The sequence below is a fragment of the Bombina bombina genome, chromosome 4 (assembly GCF_027579735.1).
Source record: "Bombina bombina isolate aBomBom1 chromosome 4, aBomBom1.pri, whole genome shotgun sequence".
Classification (NCBI taxonomy): domain Eukaryota; kingdom Metazoa; phylum Chordata; class Amphibia; order Anura; family Bombinatoridae; genus Bombina; species Bombina bombina.
The window spans coordinates 798,328,260-798,348,768 of NC_069502.1; the positions used below are offsets into that span (position 1 = coordinate 798,328,260).

The 20,509-nt window shown below is 43.2% G+C and overlaps 1 protein-coding gene across 2 annotated transcripts in view; it reads right to left on the bottom strand.

Moving 5' to 3' along the window:
* The window catches only part of LOC128657015 (gastrula zinc finger protein XlCGF26.1-like), a 110,882-nt gene that overhangs the window by 22,711 nt on the left and 67,662 nt on the right, over window positions 1-20,509 (bottom strand). For both annotated transcript variants that reach the window (XM_053711238.1, XM_053711239.1), the window contains one exon: window positions 16,886-16,990. In XM_053711238.1, the coding sequence (XP_053567213.1) occupies window positions 16,886-16,990 (105 nt within the window). The remainder of the gene's footprint in view (window positions 1-16,885; window positions 16,991-20,509) is intronic.

A 20,509-nucleotide genomic window follows, 5' to 3' on the forward strand; every position in this document is an offset into this window, starting at 1 on the left:
AGGAGGAGTGGACCTCACCGGGGATTAAACCTGCAACCCTCGGGTCTTCGCAGAGCCCAGCCACAGTGCCATAGCATGCTGAGCTATCTGTCCAGCTAACGTCCAGTCCATCACCATCAGCCCGAATACTCCTATGTACTGAGCCACTGAGGGCCGAGAAGCGGGCTGAAGGTCCAAACCATCAATGATAGACCTTTAGTTCCTGACCTCAGTCAGAAAAATCCTAAGGAATGTAACAACCCTTGTGCTTGAGACAAAGGAACACCTTTCCAAAGTCACTCTCCACCCGTGAGCTCACGGAAATAATAATACCAAGTCCATGGAAATCCTGCTTGCTGTAAGAATGACGCCTAGACTAGGATGTTAGTCAGAGAGGTCGCCATTGCAATGCCCAATAAGAGCTCGGAACTGTGGGAAGACCGAAAGAAAGACCACGAACGGAAAGTGTTTGTCCATAAAGGCAAACCCAAGAACCCGAGACGAATCTCGTGAACGGCACAGGAAGGTACTTGACCTGGAATCTACCGTTGACATAAATTGACCCTCTAGAATCAAGGGAATAATTGACCAGATCCTGAATCCAAGTACTAATCAGGGTGGTGTGACCGAAGGCTCAATATTAGAACTGGAACAACCACCTCAGGTCTGAGATGTCTCTAAAGCAGCTTAAGGACGTCTCTCCCTTTGTCTGATCTTTAGACAACCTAGAAGCAGACAACAGCCTCTGAGAAGAAAACAGTCGAGCTAACTAGAGCGAAAACAGAAGGCAGCCCCTTACAAGATCCATCCCGGACCGGAGCATGTTCCACATGCTGTCTTTGATGCAACAGCAGGCTATGCGTTCATCAAAAGTTTAGTCATAGAACACAGACACAAAAACAATGCTCTAACCATAAAGGTACCAAGAGCTGGAACAGAGCCACCTACGCTCCCAGTTTGATAACTGGAAGGGAGAAAATGAAATAAAAGAATTAAACAATATGCCGTCACACTAGTGACGGTAGTAAAGTACACAGACGGTCACCATTGGAGACCCCGTTGTGAGGCCCATAACGAATGTTAGTCCATTAGAACCATCCTCTAAGGGTATAGAAGTTCACGTAGTGATGGAAACTACTCCTTCCCCCCAAAGGAATATCGTCCAGCCGTTTAGCTGATACGGCCATGGAAAACAGTGTTGTAAATATAAGGCACTTATTCCATCTGAAACTGAAATTCTCAGTAACATGGAGAAAACGTTAGAATAGCAAGTCCTCCAGCAATGCTTCAAATTCATGGAAAAAGAAAGAAAGCATCCTAACCCCGAAGGGAGTGTGAAGGACACGCAGGGCACTGTATGAAGGTCATAAAATTTCGATTAGAACCCATAGGAGAAATTTGTGGCCAATTGTTAACAGACTCCCCAACAGCAAACGCCGAAGAGGGAGTCGTAATCAAATTTAAACATAGGCCATGATACCGTTCTTTTAAATATGAAAATGAACCCTATTCTTGAGTGCGTTTGTTTCATCCTCAGTCATAGAGGATGAACTAACAACGAACAGCTGAAATACATTTAATACAATACGCACAGAATAGGACGCTACTGTCTCCTAAATTCTGAAGCAACTCATGCATGTGGGAATTTACACCATCCTACGCCACCAAGGATGAGTTAACAAACAACAAAACAGCCGCAATTCCTTTAAATAAAATTTACCCAGAAAAAAATGTTACTGTCTCTTTAAATGATAAAGAGCGTTTTATTTCTGACGTGCAGAAACATCCAATAACAACATAAAGACGGCTTTAACTAGACGTTGCTATGTACATTAAAAGCAAAGTCTCTGCAAAGAACTGCAGAGCACTGCCTGTGAGTCATAAATTACTTTGGAGACTTTAATTATTAAATTGTGGCAGGTATTGACTGGCGTCACCAGACTCTTAACAGCCACCACTGTAGAAGGAGCATGTTAGCACAGGAAAATATGGTACTGTCTCTTTAAATTTTAAAAGAGAACATTTTTCCTGTGTATTAACCGCTGAAAAATATTAATTGTAGCCAGGTCCGACCTGTGAGATGGGAGGCAGAGTATCTTGCCACAATCCGTACCCTTGAACCACAGGACCCCCATACTATGGCAAAACAGTAAATAAAATTGCCAGGCAGTAAATTTTAGTCCATTTTACCCCTCAGTAGGAAACCGCTAAGGTATCACTCTATGTAGTAAACCGCAACAGGGAAAGCATAGGCTACAGTCCAAATATGCTTATAACAACTGAAAGCATATCTCATTGGACTTAATATAAACTGAGCCACATAGAAAGGGAAACAGGGCACGTTTTCTAAGGACCACCACACATGGATGGTGACATCTTTAAATGTTAAAAGCAACTTCACATTTTATGTGTTCCTGTCCTGTTCCAAATTATTAAAGAATGAATGGAACAAAACAACAGGATCGTTACTGGTCTCTCACATGTTAAAAGCCACCTTATTTTGAGTGTGTCACATGAAAGATCGATAATAAAACTAGTAATAATACCTTTATTATCACATTTGTTAACATTACAACATAGCAGATACTGCAATTTCTATTGTTACTTCCAAATTGCTCCAATCAGACCCCGTGTAACACAGTGCTAACAGCACCTTCTGAGCTGTAACAATCACTAAGTGTATGAAAAACTCTATGCTCCGATCTATAATGGAAGCTTAGAGCGTAGAAGTGACGTGGCTCCGCCCCTCGTGGGCGTAACGGACTCCATCTCCCAGTATGCCATAACAGACCATGCCCAGAGACATACCCAAACAGCCTAAAAAGGCGCCAAAGAAACTCTGCCCCTCGTGGGCGTGACAGGACTCCAACTCATGGCACCTTTGATTGATTGTGCCAAGAGCCAAACAACAGCGTCACAGAGCTCCAACTCCCGGTCGCCATTATAATCCAATAGATCAGGCACCGGGAGATATATTAAACGCAAATGTGAGTCAAGTCTGCTACCGGATGTCAGGTAGCACAATCACTGCACACACAAATAAAGTTAGTCCCCTCCCTGTCAGCATATGTAATGTCCAGACCACCGGGAGCACAGAACATTGTGTGACTAGCCATACTGTCTCAGTCCAGTGTAAATCCAAACTGCAGTGCAGGGATGTCGCTTATTTCTCTTTTGCTGGGCTCTGCGTGGAACAGACCACCTATCACATAAAGATATCCTATTCTGTATGTGTTGGCCAGCAAAAATAGTGCTCACTTCCATCTGAGAGAGTGTACCCCAGAAACAAAGTTAGCACTTACCTCTAAAGCTGTGCGACAGCATGGCAGTCCATCAGGTGTTCAGAGGTCCTCTCCCTCTCATAGCCCTGTGGACGAACAACAGTCTGAGTTAAAAGGGCTTAGGCTATCTGAATTAGGGCAACAACAGGTATAGGAGGCGCAGTGAGAATTATGTCCCACCAGCTCCTATTGCTTTAAAGCCACCAAATGCTTCTCTTTTTGTATTGAAGAGACTGATTTGGTCTAGGCTACACCTCAGAACAAAGTAGCACACTGTGGCACTACTTTAAAATCTTGATTGAAGAATCTATAACTAACACCTCACTTTACCTCTTCCTATCACTAACACAGGCAAAGAGAATGACTGGAGTGGGAGGGAAGGGAGGAGCTATATATACAGCTCTGCTGTGGTGCTCTTTGCCTCCTCCTGCTGACCAGGAGGTGATATCCCACAAGTAAGGATGAAATCCGTGGACTCATCGTATCTTGTAAAATAAAAGAGAAGTACTGGTGCTGATCAGCTAGGGGAAAGTCAATAGATAGGGCATAATGTCTAAAAAAGTAAATTTATGCTTACCTGATAAATTAATTTCTTCTATGATACAACGAGTCCACGGATTTCATCCTTACTTGTGGGATATCGCCTCCTGGTCCTGCCAGGAAGTGGCAAAGAGCACCACAGCAGAGCTGTCTATATATCTCCTCCCTTAGCTCCACCCTCCAGTCATTCGACCGAAGGTACAGGAAGAAAAAGGAGAAACTAAAAGGTGCAGAGGTGACTGAAGTTTTAAATCAAAAAAATATAATCTGTCTTAAATTGACAGGGCGGGCCGTGGACTCGTCGTATCATAGAAGAAATTAATTTATCAGGTAAGCATAAATTTACTTCTCTTCTATAAGATACGACGAGTCCACTGATTCATCCTTTACTTGTGGGATACAATACCAAAGCTACAGGACACGGATAAATGGGAGGGACAAGACAGATGGCTAAACAGAAGGCACCACTGATTGAAGAACTTTTCTCCCAAAAATAGCCTCTGAAGAAGCAAAAGTATCAAATTTGGAAAATTTGGAAAAGGTATGAAGCGAAGACCAAGTCGCAGCCTTACAAATCTGTTCAACAGAAGCATCATTTTTAAAAGCCTATGTGGAAGCCACCGCTCTAGTAGAGTGAGCTGTAATTCTTTCAGGAGGCTGCTGTCCAGCAGTCTCGTATGCCAAACGGATGATGCTTTTCAGCCAAAAAGAAAGAGAGGTAGCTGTAGCTTTTTGGCCTCTACTTTTTCCAGAATAGACAACAAACAGAGAAGATGTTTGACGAAAATCTTTGGTCGCTTGCAAGTAAAACTTCAAAGCACGAACCACATCCAAGTTGTGCAACAGACGCTCCTTCTTAGAGGAAGGATTAGGACACAGAGAAGGAACAACAATTTCCTGATTAATATTCTTATTAGTAACAACCTTAGGAAGGAATTCAGGTTTGGTACGCAAAACCACCTTATCAGCATGAAAAACAAGATAATGTGAGTCGCATTGCAATGCAGATAGTTCAGAAACTCTTCGAGACGAAGAGATAGCAACTAAAAACAGAACTTTCCAAGATAGAAGCTTAATATCTATGGAATGCATTGGTGCAAACGGAACCCCTTGAAGAACTTTAAGAACTAAATTCAAACTCCATGGCGGAGCAACAGGTTTAAACACAGGCTTGATTCTAACTAAAGCCTGACAGAACGACTGAATGTCTGGAACATCTGCCAGACGCTTGTGCAGTAAAATTGATAAAGCAGATATCTGTCCCTTTAGGGAACTAGCTGATAGCCCCTTCTCCAATCCTTCTTGGAGAAAGGACAAAATCCTAGGAATCCTGATCTTACTCCATGAGTAGCCTTTGGATTCGCACCAATAAAGATATTTACGCCATATCTTATGATAAATTTTCCTAGTGACAGGCTTTCAAGCCTGAATCAAGGTATCTATGACCGACTCAGAATCCCCGCTTGGATAAAATCAAGTGTTCAATCTCCAGGCAGTCAGCCGCAGAGAAACTAGATTTGGATGTCCACCAGGTCTGCATACCAAGTCCTGCGTGGCCACGCAGTGGCTATCAAAATCACCAAAGCTCTCTCCTGTTTGATTCTGGCAATCAGACGAGGAAGGAGAGGAAACGGTGGAAACACATAAGCCAGGTTGAACGACCAAGGTACTGCTAGAGCATCTATCAGTACTGCTTGAGGATCCCTTGATCTGGACCCGTAACAAGGAAGTTTGGCATTCTGACGAGATGCCATCAGATCCAATTCTGGTGTGCCTCATTGATGAATCAATTGTGCAAACACCTCCGGATGGAGTTCCCACTCCCCCGGATGAAAAGTCTGATGACTTAGAAAATCCGCTTCCCAGTTCTCCACTCCTGGGATATAGATTGCTGATAGATGGCAAGAGTGAGTCTCTGCCCATCAAATTATTTTGGAAACCTATCATCGCTAGAGAACTCTTTGTTCGCCCCTGATGATTGATATATGCTACAGTCGTGATATTGTCCGACTGGAATCTTATGAATTTGGCCAAAGCCAGCTGAGGCCACGCTTGAAGCGAATTGAATATCGCTCTCAGTTCTAGAATATTTATCGGGAGGATAGCCTCCTCTTGAGTCCACACACCCTGTGCTTTCAGGGAATTCCAGACTGCACCCCAGCCCTATAGGCTGGCGTCCGTCGTCACTATGACCCATGCTGGCCTGCGGAAACACATTCCCTGGGACAGATGATCTTATGACAACCACCAAAGAAGAGAGTATCTGGTCTCTTGATCCAGATTTATCTGAGGAGATAAATTTGCATAATCCCCATTCCATTGATTGAGCATGCATAGTTGCAGTGGTCTGAGATGCAAGCGAGCAAACGGCACTATGTCCATTGCCGCTACCATTAGTCCGATTACCTCCATACACTGAGCCACGGACGGCCGAGGAATGTAATGAAGTGCTCGGCAGGTGGTTAAAATCTTTGATTTCCTGACCTCCGTCAGAAAATTTTTCATGTCTACCGAATCTATCAGAGTTCCCAGGAATGGAACTCTTGTGAGGGGGATAAGTGAACTCTTTTTTACGTTCACCTTCCACCCGTGGGATCTTAGAAAAGCCAACACGATGTCCGTGTGAGATTTGGCTAGTTGGTAAGTTGACGCCTGAATTAAGATATTGTCCAGATAAGGCGCCACTGCTATGCCCTGCGGCCTTAGAACTGCCAGAAGGGACCCTAGCACCTTTGTGAAAATTCTGGGAGCTGTGGCCAACCCGAAGGGAAGAGCCACAAACTGGTAATGCATGTCCAGAAAGGCGAACCTGAGGAACTGGTGATGATCTTTGTGGATAGGGATGTGCAGATACGCATCCTTTAAATCCACGGTGGTCATATATTGACCCTCCTGGATCATTGGTAAAATAGTCCGAATGGTCTCCATCTTGAAGGACGGGAATCTGAGGAAGTTGTTTAGGATCTTGAGATCTAAAATTGTTCTGAAGGTTCCCTCTATTTTGGGAACCACAAACAGATTGGAGTAAAACCCTTGCCCCTGTTCTGTTTTTGGAACTGGGCAGATTAGTCCCATGGTATATAGGTCTTCAACACAGCGTAGGAACGCCTCTCTTTTTGTCTGGTTTACAGACAATCAAGAAAGATGGAATCTCCCCCTTGTAGGAGAATCTTTGAAGTCTAGAAGATACCCCTGGGTCACGATTTCTAAAGCCCAGGAGTCCTGAACGTCTCTTGCCCAAGCCTGAGCAAAGAGAGAAAGTCTGCAACCTACTAGATCTGCCCCTTCATGCTGTCTTGGTGGCAGCAGCGGGCTTCTTGGCCTGTTTACCTTTGTTCCAAGTCTGGTTAGGTCTCAAGACTGACTTGGATTGAGCAAAATTCCCCTCTTGCTTTGCAGCAGGGGAGGAGGTAGAGGGACCACCTTTGAAGTTTCAAAAGGAACGAAAATTATTGTGTTTGGTCCTCATCTTATTTGTCTTATCCTGAAGGAAGGGCATGGCCTTTTACTCCAGTGATGTCTGAAATGATCTTTCAGTTCAGGCCCGAATAGGGTCTTACCCTTGAAAGGGATGGCTAAAAGCTTAGATTTTGATGATACGTCAGCAGACCAGGACTTAAGCCATAACGCTCTACGCGCTAAAATGGCAAAACCTGAATTCTTTGCCGCTAATTTAGCCAGTTGAAAAGCAGCATCTGTAATGAAAGAATTAGCTAGCTTGAAAGCCCTAATTCTATCCAGAATATCATCTAATGGGTCTCAACCTGAAGAGCCTCCTCTAGAGCCTCGAACCAAAACGCAGCTGCAGTAGTTACAGGAACAATGCACGCTATAGGTTGCAGAAGAAAACCCTGATTAATAAATATTTTCTTTAGAAGACCCTCTAATTTTTTATCCATAGGATCTTTGAAAGCACAACTGTCCTCAATAGGTATAGTTGTACGCTTAGCCAGGGTAGAAATAGCTCCCTCAACCTTAGGGACCGTCTGCCATGAATCCCGAATGGTGTCAGATATGGGAAACATTTTCTTAAAAGTAGGAGGGGGAGAAAACAGAATTTATGCTTACCTGATAAATTACTTTCTCCAACGGTGTGTCCGGTCCACGGCGTCATCCTTACTTGTGGGAATATCTCTTCCCCAACAGGAAATGGCAAAGAGTCCCAGCAAAGCTGGCCATATAGTCCCTCCTAGGCTCCGCCCACCCCAGTCATTCTCTTTGCCGTTGCACAGGCAACATCTCCACGGAGATGGTTAAGAGTTTTTGGTGTTTAAATGTAGTTTTTTATTCTTCTATCAAGTGTTTGTTATTTTAAAATAGTGCTGGTATGTACTATTTACTCTGAAACAGAAAAGGATGAAGATTTCTGTTTGTGAGAGGAAGATGATTTTAGCAGACAGTTACTAAAATCGATTGCTGTTTCCACATAGGACTGTTGAGATGAAGTAACTTCAGTTGGGGGAAACAGCAGACTTTTCTGCTTAAGGTATGACTAGCCATATTTCTAACAAGACTGTGTAATGCTGGAAGGCTGTCATTTCCCCTCATGGGGACCGGTAAGCCATTTTCTTAGTCTCAAACAGAATAAAGGGCTTAATATGGGCTATAAAACTGGTAGACACTTTTATGGGCTAAATCGATTGCTTTATTTGGACATTTTATACATGTTTATGCTGATAATTCACATTTATAAACTTGGGGAACGTTTTTTAACGGCAGGCACTATGTTAGACACCTTTTCCAGTCAAGGAGGATCTTCCCAGTTGTAGGCTGAGCCTCATTTTCGCGCCATTACTGCGCAGTTGTTTTTGAGAGCAAGACATGCAGATGCATGTGTGAGGACCTGAAAGTGCTTGGAAAAGTTTCTAGAAGGCGTCATTTGGTATCATATTCCCCTCTGGGCATGGTTGTGTCACAGCAAAGGCTGTAGCTGGGACTGTATAGGGGTTAAATTTGTTAACGGCTCCGGTTCCGTTATTTTAAGGGTTAAAGCTCTGAAAAATGGTGTGCAATACTCTTAATGCTTTAAGACACTGTGGTGAAATTTTGGTACTTTTTGAACAATTCCTTCATACTTTTTCACATATTCAGTAATAAAGTGTTTCTGTTTAAAATTTAAAGAGACAGTAACGGTTTTGTTTTAAAAACAGAATTTATGTTTACCTGATAAATTACTTTCTCCAACGGTGTGTCCGGTCCACGGCGTCATCCTTACTTGTGGGATATTCTCTTCCCCAACAGGAAATGGCAAAGAGCCCAGCAAAGCTGGTCACATGATCCCTCCTAGGCTCCGCCTACCCCAGTCATTCGACCGACGTTAAGGAGGAATATTTGCATAGGAGAAACCATATGGTACCGTGGTGACTGTAGTTAAAGAAAATAAATTATCAGACCTGATTAAAAAAACCAGGGCGGGCCGTGGACCGGACACACCGTTGGAGAAAGTAATTTATCAGGTAAACATAAATTCTGTTTTCTCCAACATAGGTGTGTCCGGTCCACGGCGTCATCCTTACTTGTGGGAACCAATACCAAAGCTTTAGGACACGGATGAAGGGAGGGAGCAAATCAGGTCACCTAAATGGAAGGCACCACGGCTTGCAAAACCTTTCTCCCAAAAATAGCCTCAGAAGAAGCAAAAGTATCAAACTTGTAAAATTTGGTAAAAGTGTGCAGTGAAGACCAAGTCGCTGCCCTACATATCTGATCAACAGAAGCCTCGTTCTTGAAGGCCCATGTGGAAGCCACAGCCCTAGTGGAATGAGCTGTGATTCTTTCGGGAGGCTGCCGTCCGGCAGTCTCGTAAGCCAATCTGATGATGCTTTTAATCCAAAAAGAGTTAAACACTAAAAAACTCTAAGCCATCTCCGTGGAGATGTTGCCTGTACAACGGCAAAGAGAATGACTGGGGTAGGCGGAGCCTAGGAGGGATCATGTGACCAGCTTTGCTGGGCTCTTTGCCATTTCCTGTTGGGGAAGAGAATATCCCACAAGTAAGGATGACGCCGTGGACCGGACACACCTATGTTGGAGAAATGGTTTTTGTGCTTTATTGACAAGTTTAAGCCTGTTTAACATGTCTGTGCCTTCGGATAAGCTATGTTCTATATGTATGAAAGCCAATGTGTCTCCCCATTTAAATTTGTGTGATAATTGTGCCATAGCGTCCAAACAAAGTAAGGACAGTACTGCCACAGATAATGAAATTGCCCAAGATGATTCCTCAGATGAGGGGAGTAGACATGATACTACATCATCTTCTACTGTGTCTACACCAATTTTGCCCACGCAGGAGGCCCCAAGTACACCTAGCGCGCCAATGCTTATTACCATGCAACAATTGACGGCTGTAATGGATAACTCCACAGCAAATATTTTATCCAAAATGCCTGCATATCAGAGAAAGCGCGATTGCTCTGTTTTAAACACTGAAGAGCAGGAGGGCGCTGATGATAATTGTTCTGTCATACCCTCACACCAATCTGAAGTGGCCATGAGGGAGGTTTTGTCAGATGGGGAAATTTCAGATTCAGGAAAAATTTCTCAACAAGCTGAACCTGATGTTGTGACATTTAAATTTAAATTAGAACATCTCCGCGCACTGCTTAAGGAGGTGTTATCTACTCTGGATGATTGTGACAACTTGGTCATTCCAGAGAAATTATGCAAGATGGACAAGTTTCTAGAGGTTCCGGTGCACCCCGACGCTTTTCCTATACCCAAGCGGGTGGCGGACATAGTGAATAAGGAGTGGGAGAAGCCCGGCATACCTTTTGTCCCCCCCCCTATATTTAAGAAATTATTTCCTATGGTCGACCCCAGAAAGGACTTATGGCAGACAGTCCCTAAGGTCGAGGGGGCAGTTTCTACTCTAAACAAGCGCACTACTATTCCTATCGAGGATAGCTGTGCTTTCAAAGATCCTATGGATAAAAAATTGGAAGGTTTGCTTAAAAAGATTTTTGTACAGCAAGGTTATCTTCTACAACCCATTTCGTGCATTGTTCCTGTCACTACAGCAGCGTGGTTCTGGTTCGAGGAACTAGAAAAGTCGCTCAGTAGAGAGACTCCATATGAGGAGGTTATGGACAGAGTTCACGCACTTAAGTTGGCTAACTCTTTTATTTTAGATGCCGCTTTGCAATTAGCTAGATTGCGGCGAAAAATTCAGGGTTTGCAATTGTGGCGCGCAGAGCGCTTTGGCTAAAGTCTTGGTCAGCGGATGTATCATCCAAGACAAAATTGCTTAACATCCCTTTCAAAGGTAAAACTCTATTTGGACCAGAATTGAAAGAGATTATCTCAGACATCACTGGGGGAAAGGGCCACGCCCTTCCACAAGATAGGCCTTTCAAGGCCAAGAATAAGTCTAATTTTCGTTCCTTTCGCAATTTCAGGAACGGACCGGCCTCTAATTCTGCATCCTCTAAGCAAGAGGGTAATGCCTCACAGCCCAAACCAGCCTGGAAACCTATGCAAGGCTGGAACAAGGGTAAGCAGGCCAAGAAGCCTGCTGCTGCTAACAAAACAGCATGAAGGAGTAGCCCCCGATCCGGGACCGGATCTAGTAGGGGGCAGACTCTCTCTCTTTGCTCAGGTTTTGGCAAGAGATGTTCAGGATCCCTGGGCACTAGAAATAGTTTCTCAGGGTTATCTTCTGGAATTCAGGGAACTACCCCCAAGGGGAAGGTTCCACATGTCTCACTTACCCTTAAACCAAATAAAGAGACAGGCGTTCTTACATTGTGTAGAAGACCTGTTAAAGATGGGAGTGATACACCCAGTTCCAATAAAGGAACAAGGAATGGGATTTTATTCAAATCTGTTCGTAGTTCCCAAAAAAGAGGGAACCTTCAGACCAATTTTGGATTTGAAGATCCTAAACAAATTTCTCAGGGTACCATCGTTCAAGATGGAAACCATTCGAACGATTCTACCCACTATCCAGGTAGGTCAATTTATGACTACCGTGGATCTAAAGGATGCGTACCTACATATTCCTATCCACAAAGAACATCATCAGTTCCTAAGGTTCGCCTTTCTGGACAAACATTACCAGTTTGTGGCCCTCCCATTCGGGTTAGCCACTGCTCCAAGGATTTTCACAAAGGTACTCGGATCCCTTCTAGCGGTTCTAAGACCGAGGGGCATTGCAGTAGTACCATACTTGGACGACATTCTAATACAAGCGTCGTCCCTGTCAAAAGCAAAGGCTCATACAGACATCGTTCTGGCCTTTCTCAGATCACACGGATGGAAGGTGAACATAGAAAAAAGTTCTCTGTCTCCGTCAACAAGAGTTCCCTTCTTGGGAACAATAATAGATTCCTTAGAAATGAGGATTTTTCTGACAGAGGTCAGAAAGTCAAAACTTCTAAGCACTTGTCAAGTTCTTCATTCTGTTCCACGTCCTTCCATAGCGCAGTGCATGGAAGTAGTAGGGTTGATGGTTGCAGCAATGGACATAGTTCCTTTTGCACGAATTCATCTAAGTCCATTACAACTGTGCATGCTCAAACAGTGGAATGGGGACTATACAGACTTGTCTCCAATGATTCAAGTAAATCAGAAGACCAGAGATTCACTCCGTTGGTGGCTGACCCTGGACCATCTATCCCAGGGAATGAGCTTCCGCAGACCAGAGTGGGTCATTGTCACGACCGACGCCAGTCTAGTGGGCTGGGGCGCGGTATGGGAATCCCTGAAAACTCAGGAACTATGGTCTCGGGAAGAGTCTCTTCTCCCGATAAACATTCTGGAACTAAGAGCGATCTTCAATGCTCTCAGGGCTTGGCCTCAGCTAGCAAAGGCCAGATTCATAAGATTCCAATCAGACAACATGACGACCGTTGCGTATATCAATCATCAGGGGGGAACAAGGAGTTCCCTGGCGATGAAAGAAGTGACCAAAATAATACAATGGGCGGAGGATCACTCCTGCCACCAGCTGCGATCCACATCCCAGGTGTGGAAAACTGGGAAGCGGATTATCTGAGTCGGCAGACATTCCATCCGGGGGAGTGGGAACTCCACCCGGAGATTTTTGCCCAACTAACTCAATTATGGGGCATTCCAGACATGGATCTGATGGCGTCTCGTCAGAACTTCAAGGTTCCTTGCTACGGGTCCAGATCCAGGGATCCCAAGGCGACTCTAGTAGATGCACTAGTAGCACCTTGGACCTTCAACCTAGCTTATGTATTTCCACCGTTTCCTCTCATTCCCAGGCTGGTAGCCAGGATAAAACAGGAGAGGGCCTCGGTGATCTTGATAGCTCCTGCGTGGCCACGCAGAACTTGGTATGCAGACCTGGTGAATATGTCATCGGTTCCACCATGGAAGCTACCTTTGAGACAGGACCTTCTTGTTCAGGGTCCATTCGAACATCCAAATCTGGTCTCCCTCCAGCTGACGGCTTGGAGATTGAACGCTTGATTCTATCAAAGCGTGGGTTTTCAGATTCTGTGATAGATACTCTGGTTCAGGCCAGAAAACCGGTAACTAGAAAGATTTACCATAAAATGTGGAATAAGATAAAAATTCCTAAGATTCTCTCCTTTCTACAAGAAGGTTTGGAGAAAGGATTATCTGCAAGTTCTCTAAAGGGACAGATCTCTGCTTTATCTGTCTTACTACGCAAAAGACTGGCAGCTGTGCCAGATGTTCAAGCATTTGTTCAGGCTCTGGTTAGGATCAAGCCTGTTTACAGACCTTTGACTCCTCCCTGGAGTCTAAATCTAGTTCTTTCAGTTCTTCAAGGGGTTCCGTTTGAACCTTTACATTCCATAGATATTAAGTTACTATCTTGGAAAGTTTTGTTTTTGGTTGCTATTTCTTCTGCTAGAAGAGTTTCAGAGTTATCTGCTTTGCAGTGTTCTCCGCCTTATCTGGTGTTCCATGCAGATAAGGTGGTTTTGCGTACTAAGCCTGGTTTTCTTCCAAAGGTTGTTTCTAACAAGAATATTAACCAGGAGATAGTTGTACCTTCTTTATGTCCGAATCCAGTTTCAAAGAAGGAACGTTTGTTACACAATTTGGACGTAGTCCGTGCTCTAAAATGCTATTTAGAGGCTACAAAAGATTTCAGACAAACATCTTCTTTGTTTGTTGTTTATTCTGGTAAAAGGAGAGGTCAAAAAGCGACTTCTACCTCTCTTTCCTTTTGGCTTAAAAGCATCATCCGATTGGCTTACGAGACTGCCGGACTGCAGCCTCCTGAAAGAATCACAGCTCACTCCACTAGGGCCGTGGCTTCCACATGGGCCTTCAAGAACGAGGCTTCTGTTGACCAGATATGTAAGGCAGCGACTTGGTCTTCACTACACACTTTTGCCAAATTTTACAAATTTGATACTTTTGCTTCTTTGGAGGCTATTTTTGGGAGAAAGGTTTTGCAAGCCGTGGTGCCTTCCGTTTAGGTAACCTGATTTGCTCCCTCCCTTCATCCGTGTCCTAAAGCTTTGGTATTGGTTCCCACAAGTAAGGATGACGCCGTGGACCGGACACACCAATGTTGGAGAAAACAGAATTTATGCCTACCTGATAAATTACTTTCTCCAACGGTGTGTCCGGTCCACGGCCCGCCCTGGTTTTTTAATCAGGTCTGATGAATAATTTTCTCTAACTACAGTCACCACGGTACCATATGGTTTCTCCTATATTTTTCCTCCTGTCCGTCTGTCGAATGACTGGGGTGGGCGGAGCCTAGGAGGGACTATATGGCCAGCTTTGCTGGGACTCTTTGCCATTTCCTGTTGGGGAAGAGATATTCCCACAAGTAAGGATGACGCCATGGACCGGACACACCAATGTTGGAGAAAAGGGAATACCTGGTCTATCTCACTCCTTTGTAACAATGTCCGAAATCCTCTTAGGGACCGGAAAAACATTAGAGTAAGTAATAACCTCTAGATATCTATCCATTTTACACAATTTCTCTGGTGGAATTACAATAGGATCATAATCATCCAGAGTCGCTAAAACCTCCCTGAGTAACAAGCGGAGGTGTTCTAGCTTAAATTTAAAAGCCGTCATATCTGAGTCTGTCTGAGGGAACATCTTTCCTGAATCAGAAATCTCTACCTCAGACAGCAATTACTCAACCCCAACTCAGAACATTGTGAGGGTATATCGGAGATGGCTAATAAAGCGTCAGAGGGCTCAGCATTTACTCTCACACCAGACCTACTGCGCTTCCCCTGCAACCCAGGCAGCTTAGATAAAACCTCTGTGAGGGTAGTATTCATAACTGCGGCCATATCTTGCAGGGTGAAAGAATTAGACGCACTAGAAGTACTTGGCGTCGCTTGTGCGAGCGTTAATGGTTGTGACACTTGGGGAGAATTAGATGGCATAACACGATTCCCTTCTGACTGAGAATCATCCTGCGACATACTTTTATCAGCTAAAAATATGTTCTTTGCAATTTATTGCCCTTTCAGTGCATGAGGGACACATTTTAAGTGGGGGTTCCACAATGGCTTCCAAACACATTGAACATTGGCTTTCCTCAATGTCAGACATGTTAAACAGGCCAGTAATGACCACAAACAGGCTTGAAAACACTTTATTTAGTGAAAAAATAACAATCTTTAAAAACGGTACGCGCCTTAAGAGAAAAAAAGCATACACGTTCTGCAAAACTGCATTAAAATAATCAAATCTTTGCAATTTTTTGTATAAGTATTCAAATTATGCAGCTAAGTTTGCCCCACAAGGAAAGGAACACTTAACCCTTACTGTAAAAAAACGGATAATCAATCAAGGTTTAAATCCGGAAAAAACACCCTCTGCACCTCGCCACAGCCTTGCTGTGGCGCCTACCTGCCCTCAGAAATCTGGAAAACAGGGGTAAAGCTTTGATTTGGCCCAATACTTCCACAAGGGCCCACCTGAGTTGGAGCTTGCCTTGCAAATACAACTGCGTAACTGAGTCGCGAAAATAGGCCCAGCCCATCTCACTCGATGTCTCTCAGCCCAAATGAACCGAACCAGGAGCGGTCCCAAACTAGCCATGTGGGTTCTTAAACCCAAAAAAAGAAGCCAAGTGTACCCTCCAATAAAGCATCAAAAACGTTACTGCCAAAAACGTTATCAGCACTCCCAGTTCAATAAACATTTGCCCACAAACATTCAAACTCAGTGTCAACCATTTTTTCTTAGCCCCTATATGCAAGCTTAGTAATACCCCTCTTCTCTTAGGATTACTGCTTACCCTTACCCTCATGGGGATACTGTCAGCCAATTCTGAAATACCACAGTCTCTCCAGAAAAAAAATACTGAACATACCTCACTGCTTATAGCATGAAAAACGTTCCTCACACTGAAGTTTCTTAAGTACTCCTCAGCCATTCTGTGGGAACTGCTCTGGATCTTAGTGACAAATGCTAAGATCATCAGCCTCCAGGCAGAAGTCTTCATCCATCTGCTGCCTGAGAGAAAATAGTACACACCGGTACCATTTAAAATAAAAAACTCTTGCTTGAAGAAAATAAAAACTAACATTGTATCACCTCTTTCACTTTACCCTTCCTAGTACTTAGAGTAGGCAAAGAGAATGACTGGGGGGTGAAGCTAAGGGAGGAGCTATATAGACAGCTCTGCTGTGGTGCTCTTTGCCACTTCCTGTTAGCAGGAGGATAATATCCCACAAGTAAAGGATGAATCCGTGGACTCGTCATATCTTATAGAAGAAAATAGAAATTAAATAATAAAGGAATAACTGGTATATCTGATATTAGATCTAGAATCACCAATCTGTGTGTTGATTAGATAATACTGGTGAAATGATGCAAGGTGTTTTTAAACAGTGAAGACTATCTTGGTATAAGCAGATTACTATGCTGTTTAAGAAAATAAGTGAAAGGCACAAATCCTATAGGCTGTACAATTAAAACGAGTGTATATGCAGTGAATATGTTGCTTAACTTTAAAGACTAGCTCATTGACAGCAGATTACGATAATGGTTATGCAAAATGAATAATTTCAGAGAAAACTCTAATTTTACAATAGGGGGTGGACGATCATGTATAGAGTTACACCAGCAACCTAAGCCCCTCAGACATCTCACACACATACACTCACCTGTACTTATAGTGGCACAAATTTGCTGCTCTGATGGTTCAACATTTCTTAGCCACTGATTTTCTGTTTGTTCCATGTTACATGAAATCGTAGCATCATTTTCACCTGGGGAAAAAAAAGAATAAATAAATAAATGACTCTTTACAATTTCTGTAGTCTCTTCTGTAGGCTAAAATGGACATTGTGCTGTAATTTTGTTCCATTTTAATATGTTCCCTATGATCTGGGTTACACACTGGAGTGTATCAAATTGTGAATAAAAATCTAATTTATCTTTATTTTATCATTTAAATGAGTTGCTTTTGCTTGTAAATCACCACCTATACTGAAAATATGAATACTGTATAGAGAGAAATATAAGATTATAAGGGTCTGCTATTTCTGCAGGCTCAGTCCATTTATATACTGTAGGTTTGCTCTTTAGAAAAATGGTATATGGTTTCAAGCAGCAAAAATTGCTATTTCATATATGTATATATATATATATATATATATATATATATATATATATATATATATATATATATATATATATATATATATATATATATATATATATATATATATATATATATATATATATATATATATATAAAAAATAAATGAACGTTTCCATACACTTTACACTCAACTACCACTATAATATGAAATTGGGAACACATTAATGGGAAACCAATTTTACAGTACTGTACATTGTTCCTTCAAAGAGACCCCAATAGTGGTAAAACCATAAAGGATATTAACTCTTGCCAAATATGCAAAATAACATTAAACTCCCACAGTTAACTTAAAGAGACAGTTCACCCAAAAAGTAATACATTTTTAAAATATTTTTCTTAAATGTTTGTTTATAAAGTACATTACCTAAGCCCCTTAGAATATTTTCTGGACTTATGACCAGTTTGTTATTACTCCCTTTAGCACATTGCGCATGTGCTGATCCTCAAGCTTGTTATTCCCTCTTATGTCAGAGCTATTGTAACAAGCACACTTAGCGCTGACAGATGAAGCATGATTTATGTTAATCTAAGTTTGGAGCGGTGTTGAAAATGTGCATCTGATAAGCTGTGCCTGAAGACCTTTGTGCACATTATATTTATCAATCTGCAATGCTCTGAGAAGGGGGGAGGGGCAATAGCAGAGGAATGGATGACAACTTTGTACTGCTGTCGAATTTCCAAAAAGAAGATTATAACAGTCTCGAGCTACGGAAATAAAAGAAACACATCCGGATCAAAATAAAGTAGGCAGCACCCGCAGGTGAAACACCAAAAAGGAATAGAAACACTAACAGGGCCAGCCTTTCAGAGACCTGATTCCTCAAGAGCTCAGCTGGGATTAGATACACAAATAAAAGACAATCAAGAGTAGTATTCACATCCCTCCCCTTGTCTAGCGCTGTTCGCCATCAGAATCAGAAAACTGAGGTTCCGGAGGCAAATAAAGACTAAAATCCTCCCAAGCCTCCAGTACCTGCCGCAGCAATACACGCAGGCTCGTCAGACTGACTCGAAAGGCAAAACTCATCTCCTGCGGGGCATCTGAAGGCCCTGATCCTGACGGCTGTCCCCCTGAAGCCTCAGAGAGAACTGCTTCCCCAGAGGAAAGACCCATTAGGAAAAGGGGACACTGATAAGCTCTTCGCTGGCGGCCCTCAAGAAGCTGTAAATGCGCCAACGCCACTAATATGGCCATGCGCAACCGAGCAGCAATCTCTGGTGGAAAGAAACCTCCTTCCAGCAGAGAAACAGGTCCTCTCCACCGTCACTTGGTCACGATACAGAAATGGAGAATAAAAACGTGACCACGCCCGGTCACGAGGTGAGACATGCAGTCCAAAGAAAAGCGTGCCAGTCCACAAGAACTGCGTAGCTCGACATATAGGCCAAAGAAAAGCGCAGCAGTCCACGAGAACTGCGTAGCTCTAAAAAACTGTACATTCCGTAATAGCCATGAGCACCAACATTTCCACACATAAGCAGACAGAATCACATAACAATCATGATTAAATTCCCCCACTGCTCAATAACCCCCTCCTTGATTCCATAAAGATAAAGGAGTCCCACTGAGACCCTGTCTTCTATCATTTACATTACTTCCACAATGAAAGTAAAATGAAACGATCTTACCGGAATCTATGCTGTAGAACAGTAACACGGTCCTTCAAGTTTGACAGATAGTAACGTCGCTGCTGACATGGGCTTGAGTGAAGAAAGCAGGCAGCAAAACTCGTCAACGCAGATTGCTTATGGAGCTGTTAATATGAGTCTGGATGGTTTCGAGGAAAGACTCTCCCTGCATCTCTGGACTCTAACTTTCATCCATGCTCTCACTGAGAGGCTGACAAGACTACTTAAAACTCCAGTCCCATCTCGAAGAGTACTACCCCTCATAAGAGACTACTCTGTAATCTTCTGACACTTCTCTGTCAACAAAGAAAAGTTTTCTCCAGCTGTGATCAATAAAAAGAGACCTTTATTTTGTATACAGGGTCCAAATAAGCAACGTTTCGGCTAACACTTTTTCAAGCTTGACATATTGTGAACATAGCAGTGTTTAAATAGACATACGACTAGATTACGAGTTTTTCGTTTTGAGCTCTGCGGTGCTAATGAGCAGTTTATGCTCACCGCTCACTTACAGACAGCGCTGGTATTACGGGTTTTAACAACCCAGACAAGAAGTGAGCGTTGAGCAAAATTTAGCTCATTACCGCACTCCAATACCAACGCTGCTTACGTTAGCGGTGAGCTGGTGTAACGTGCTTGTGCACGATTTCCCCATAGGAATCAACCGGGAGAGCCAGCTGAAAAAAAGTCTAACACCTGCCAAAAAGCAGCGTAAATCTCCTTAACGCAGCCCCATTGATTCCTATGGGAAAATACATTTTATGTCTACACCTAACACCCTAACATGAACCCCGAGTCTAAACATCCCTAATCTAACACTTATTAACACCTAATCTGCCGCCCCCGACATCGCCGCAACCTACATTATTTTATTAACCCCTAATCTGCCGCTCCGGACACCGCCGCCACCTACATTATACTTATGAACCCCTAATCTGCTGCCCCCAACATCGCTGACACCTAAATTATATTTATTAACCCCTAATCTGCCGCCCCTATGTCGCCGCCACCTACCTACATTTATTAACCCCTAATCTGCTGCCCCCAACATCGCCGCCACTATAAAATATTAACCCCTAAACCGCCGCACTCCCGCCTCACAAACATTAGTTAAATATTATTAACCCCTAATCTGCCGGCCCTAACATCGACGCCACCTACCTACATTTATTAACCCCTAATCTGCTGCCCCAACGTCGCCGCCACTATATTAAAGTTATTAACCCCTAAACCTAACACCCCCCAACTTAAATATAATTAAAAGAAATCTAAATTAAATTAAAAAAGTAACTAAATTAGAATGCAAGCTCAATCCTATTGGCTGATTGTATCAGCCAATAGGATCTTTTCTACCTTAATTCCGATTGGCTGTTAGAATTCTATCAGCCAATCGGTATTGAAGGGACGCCATCTTGGATGACGTCACTTAAAGGTACCTTCATTCTGTGCTAGCCGTCGATTGAAGAGGATGCTCCACGTCGGATGTCTTGAAGAT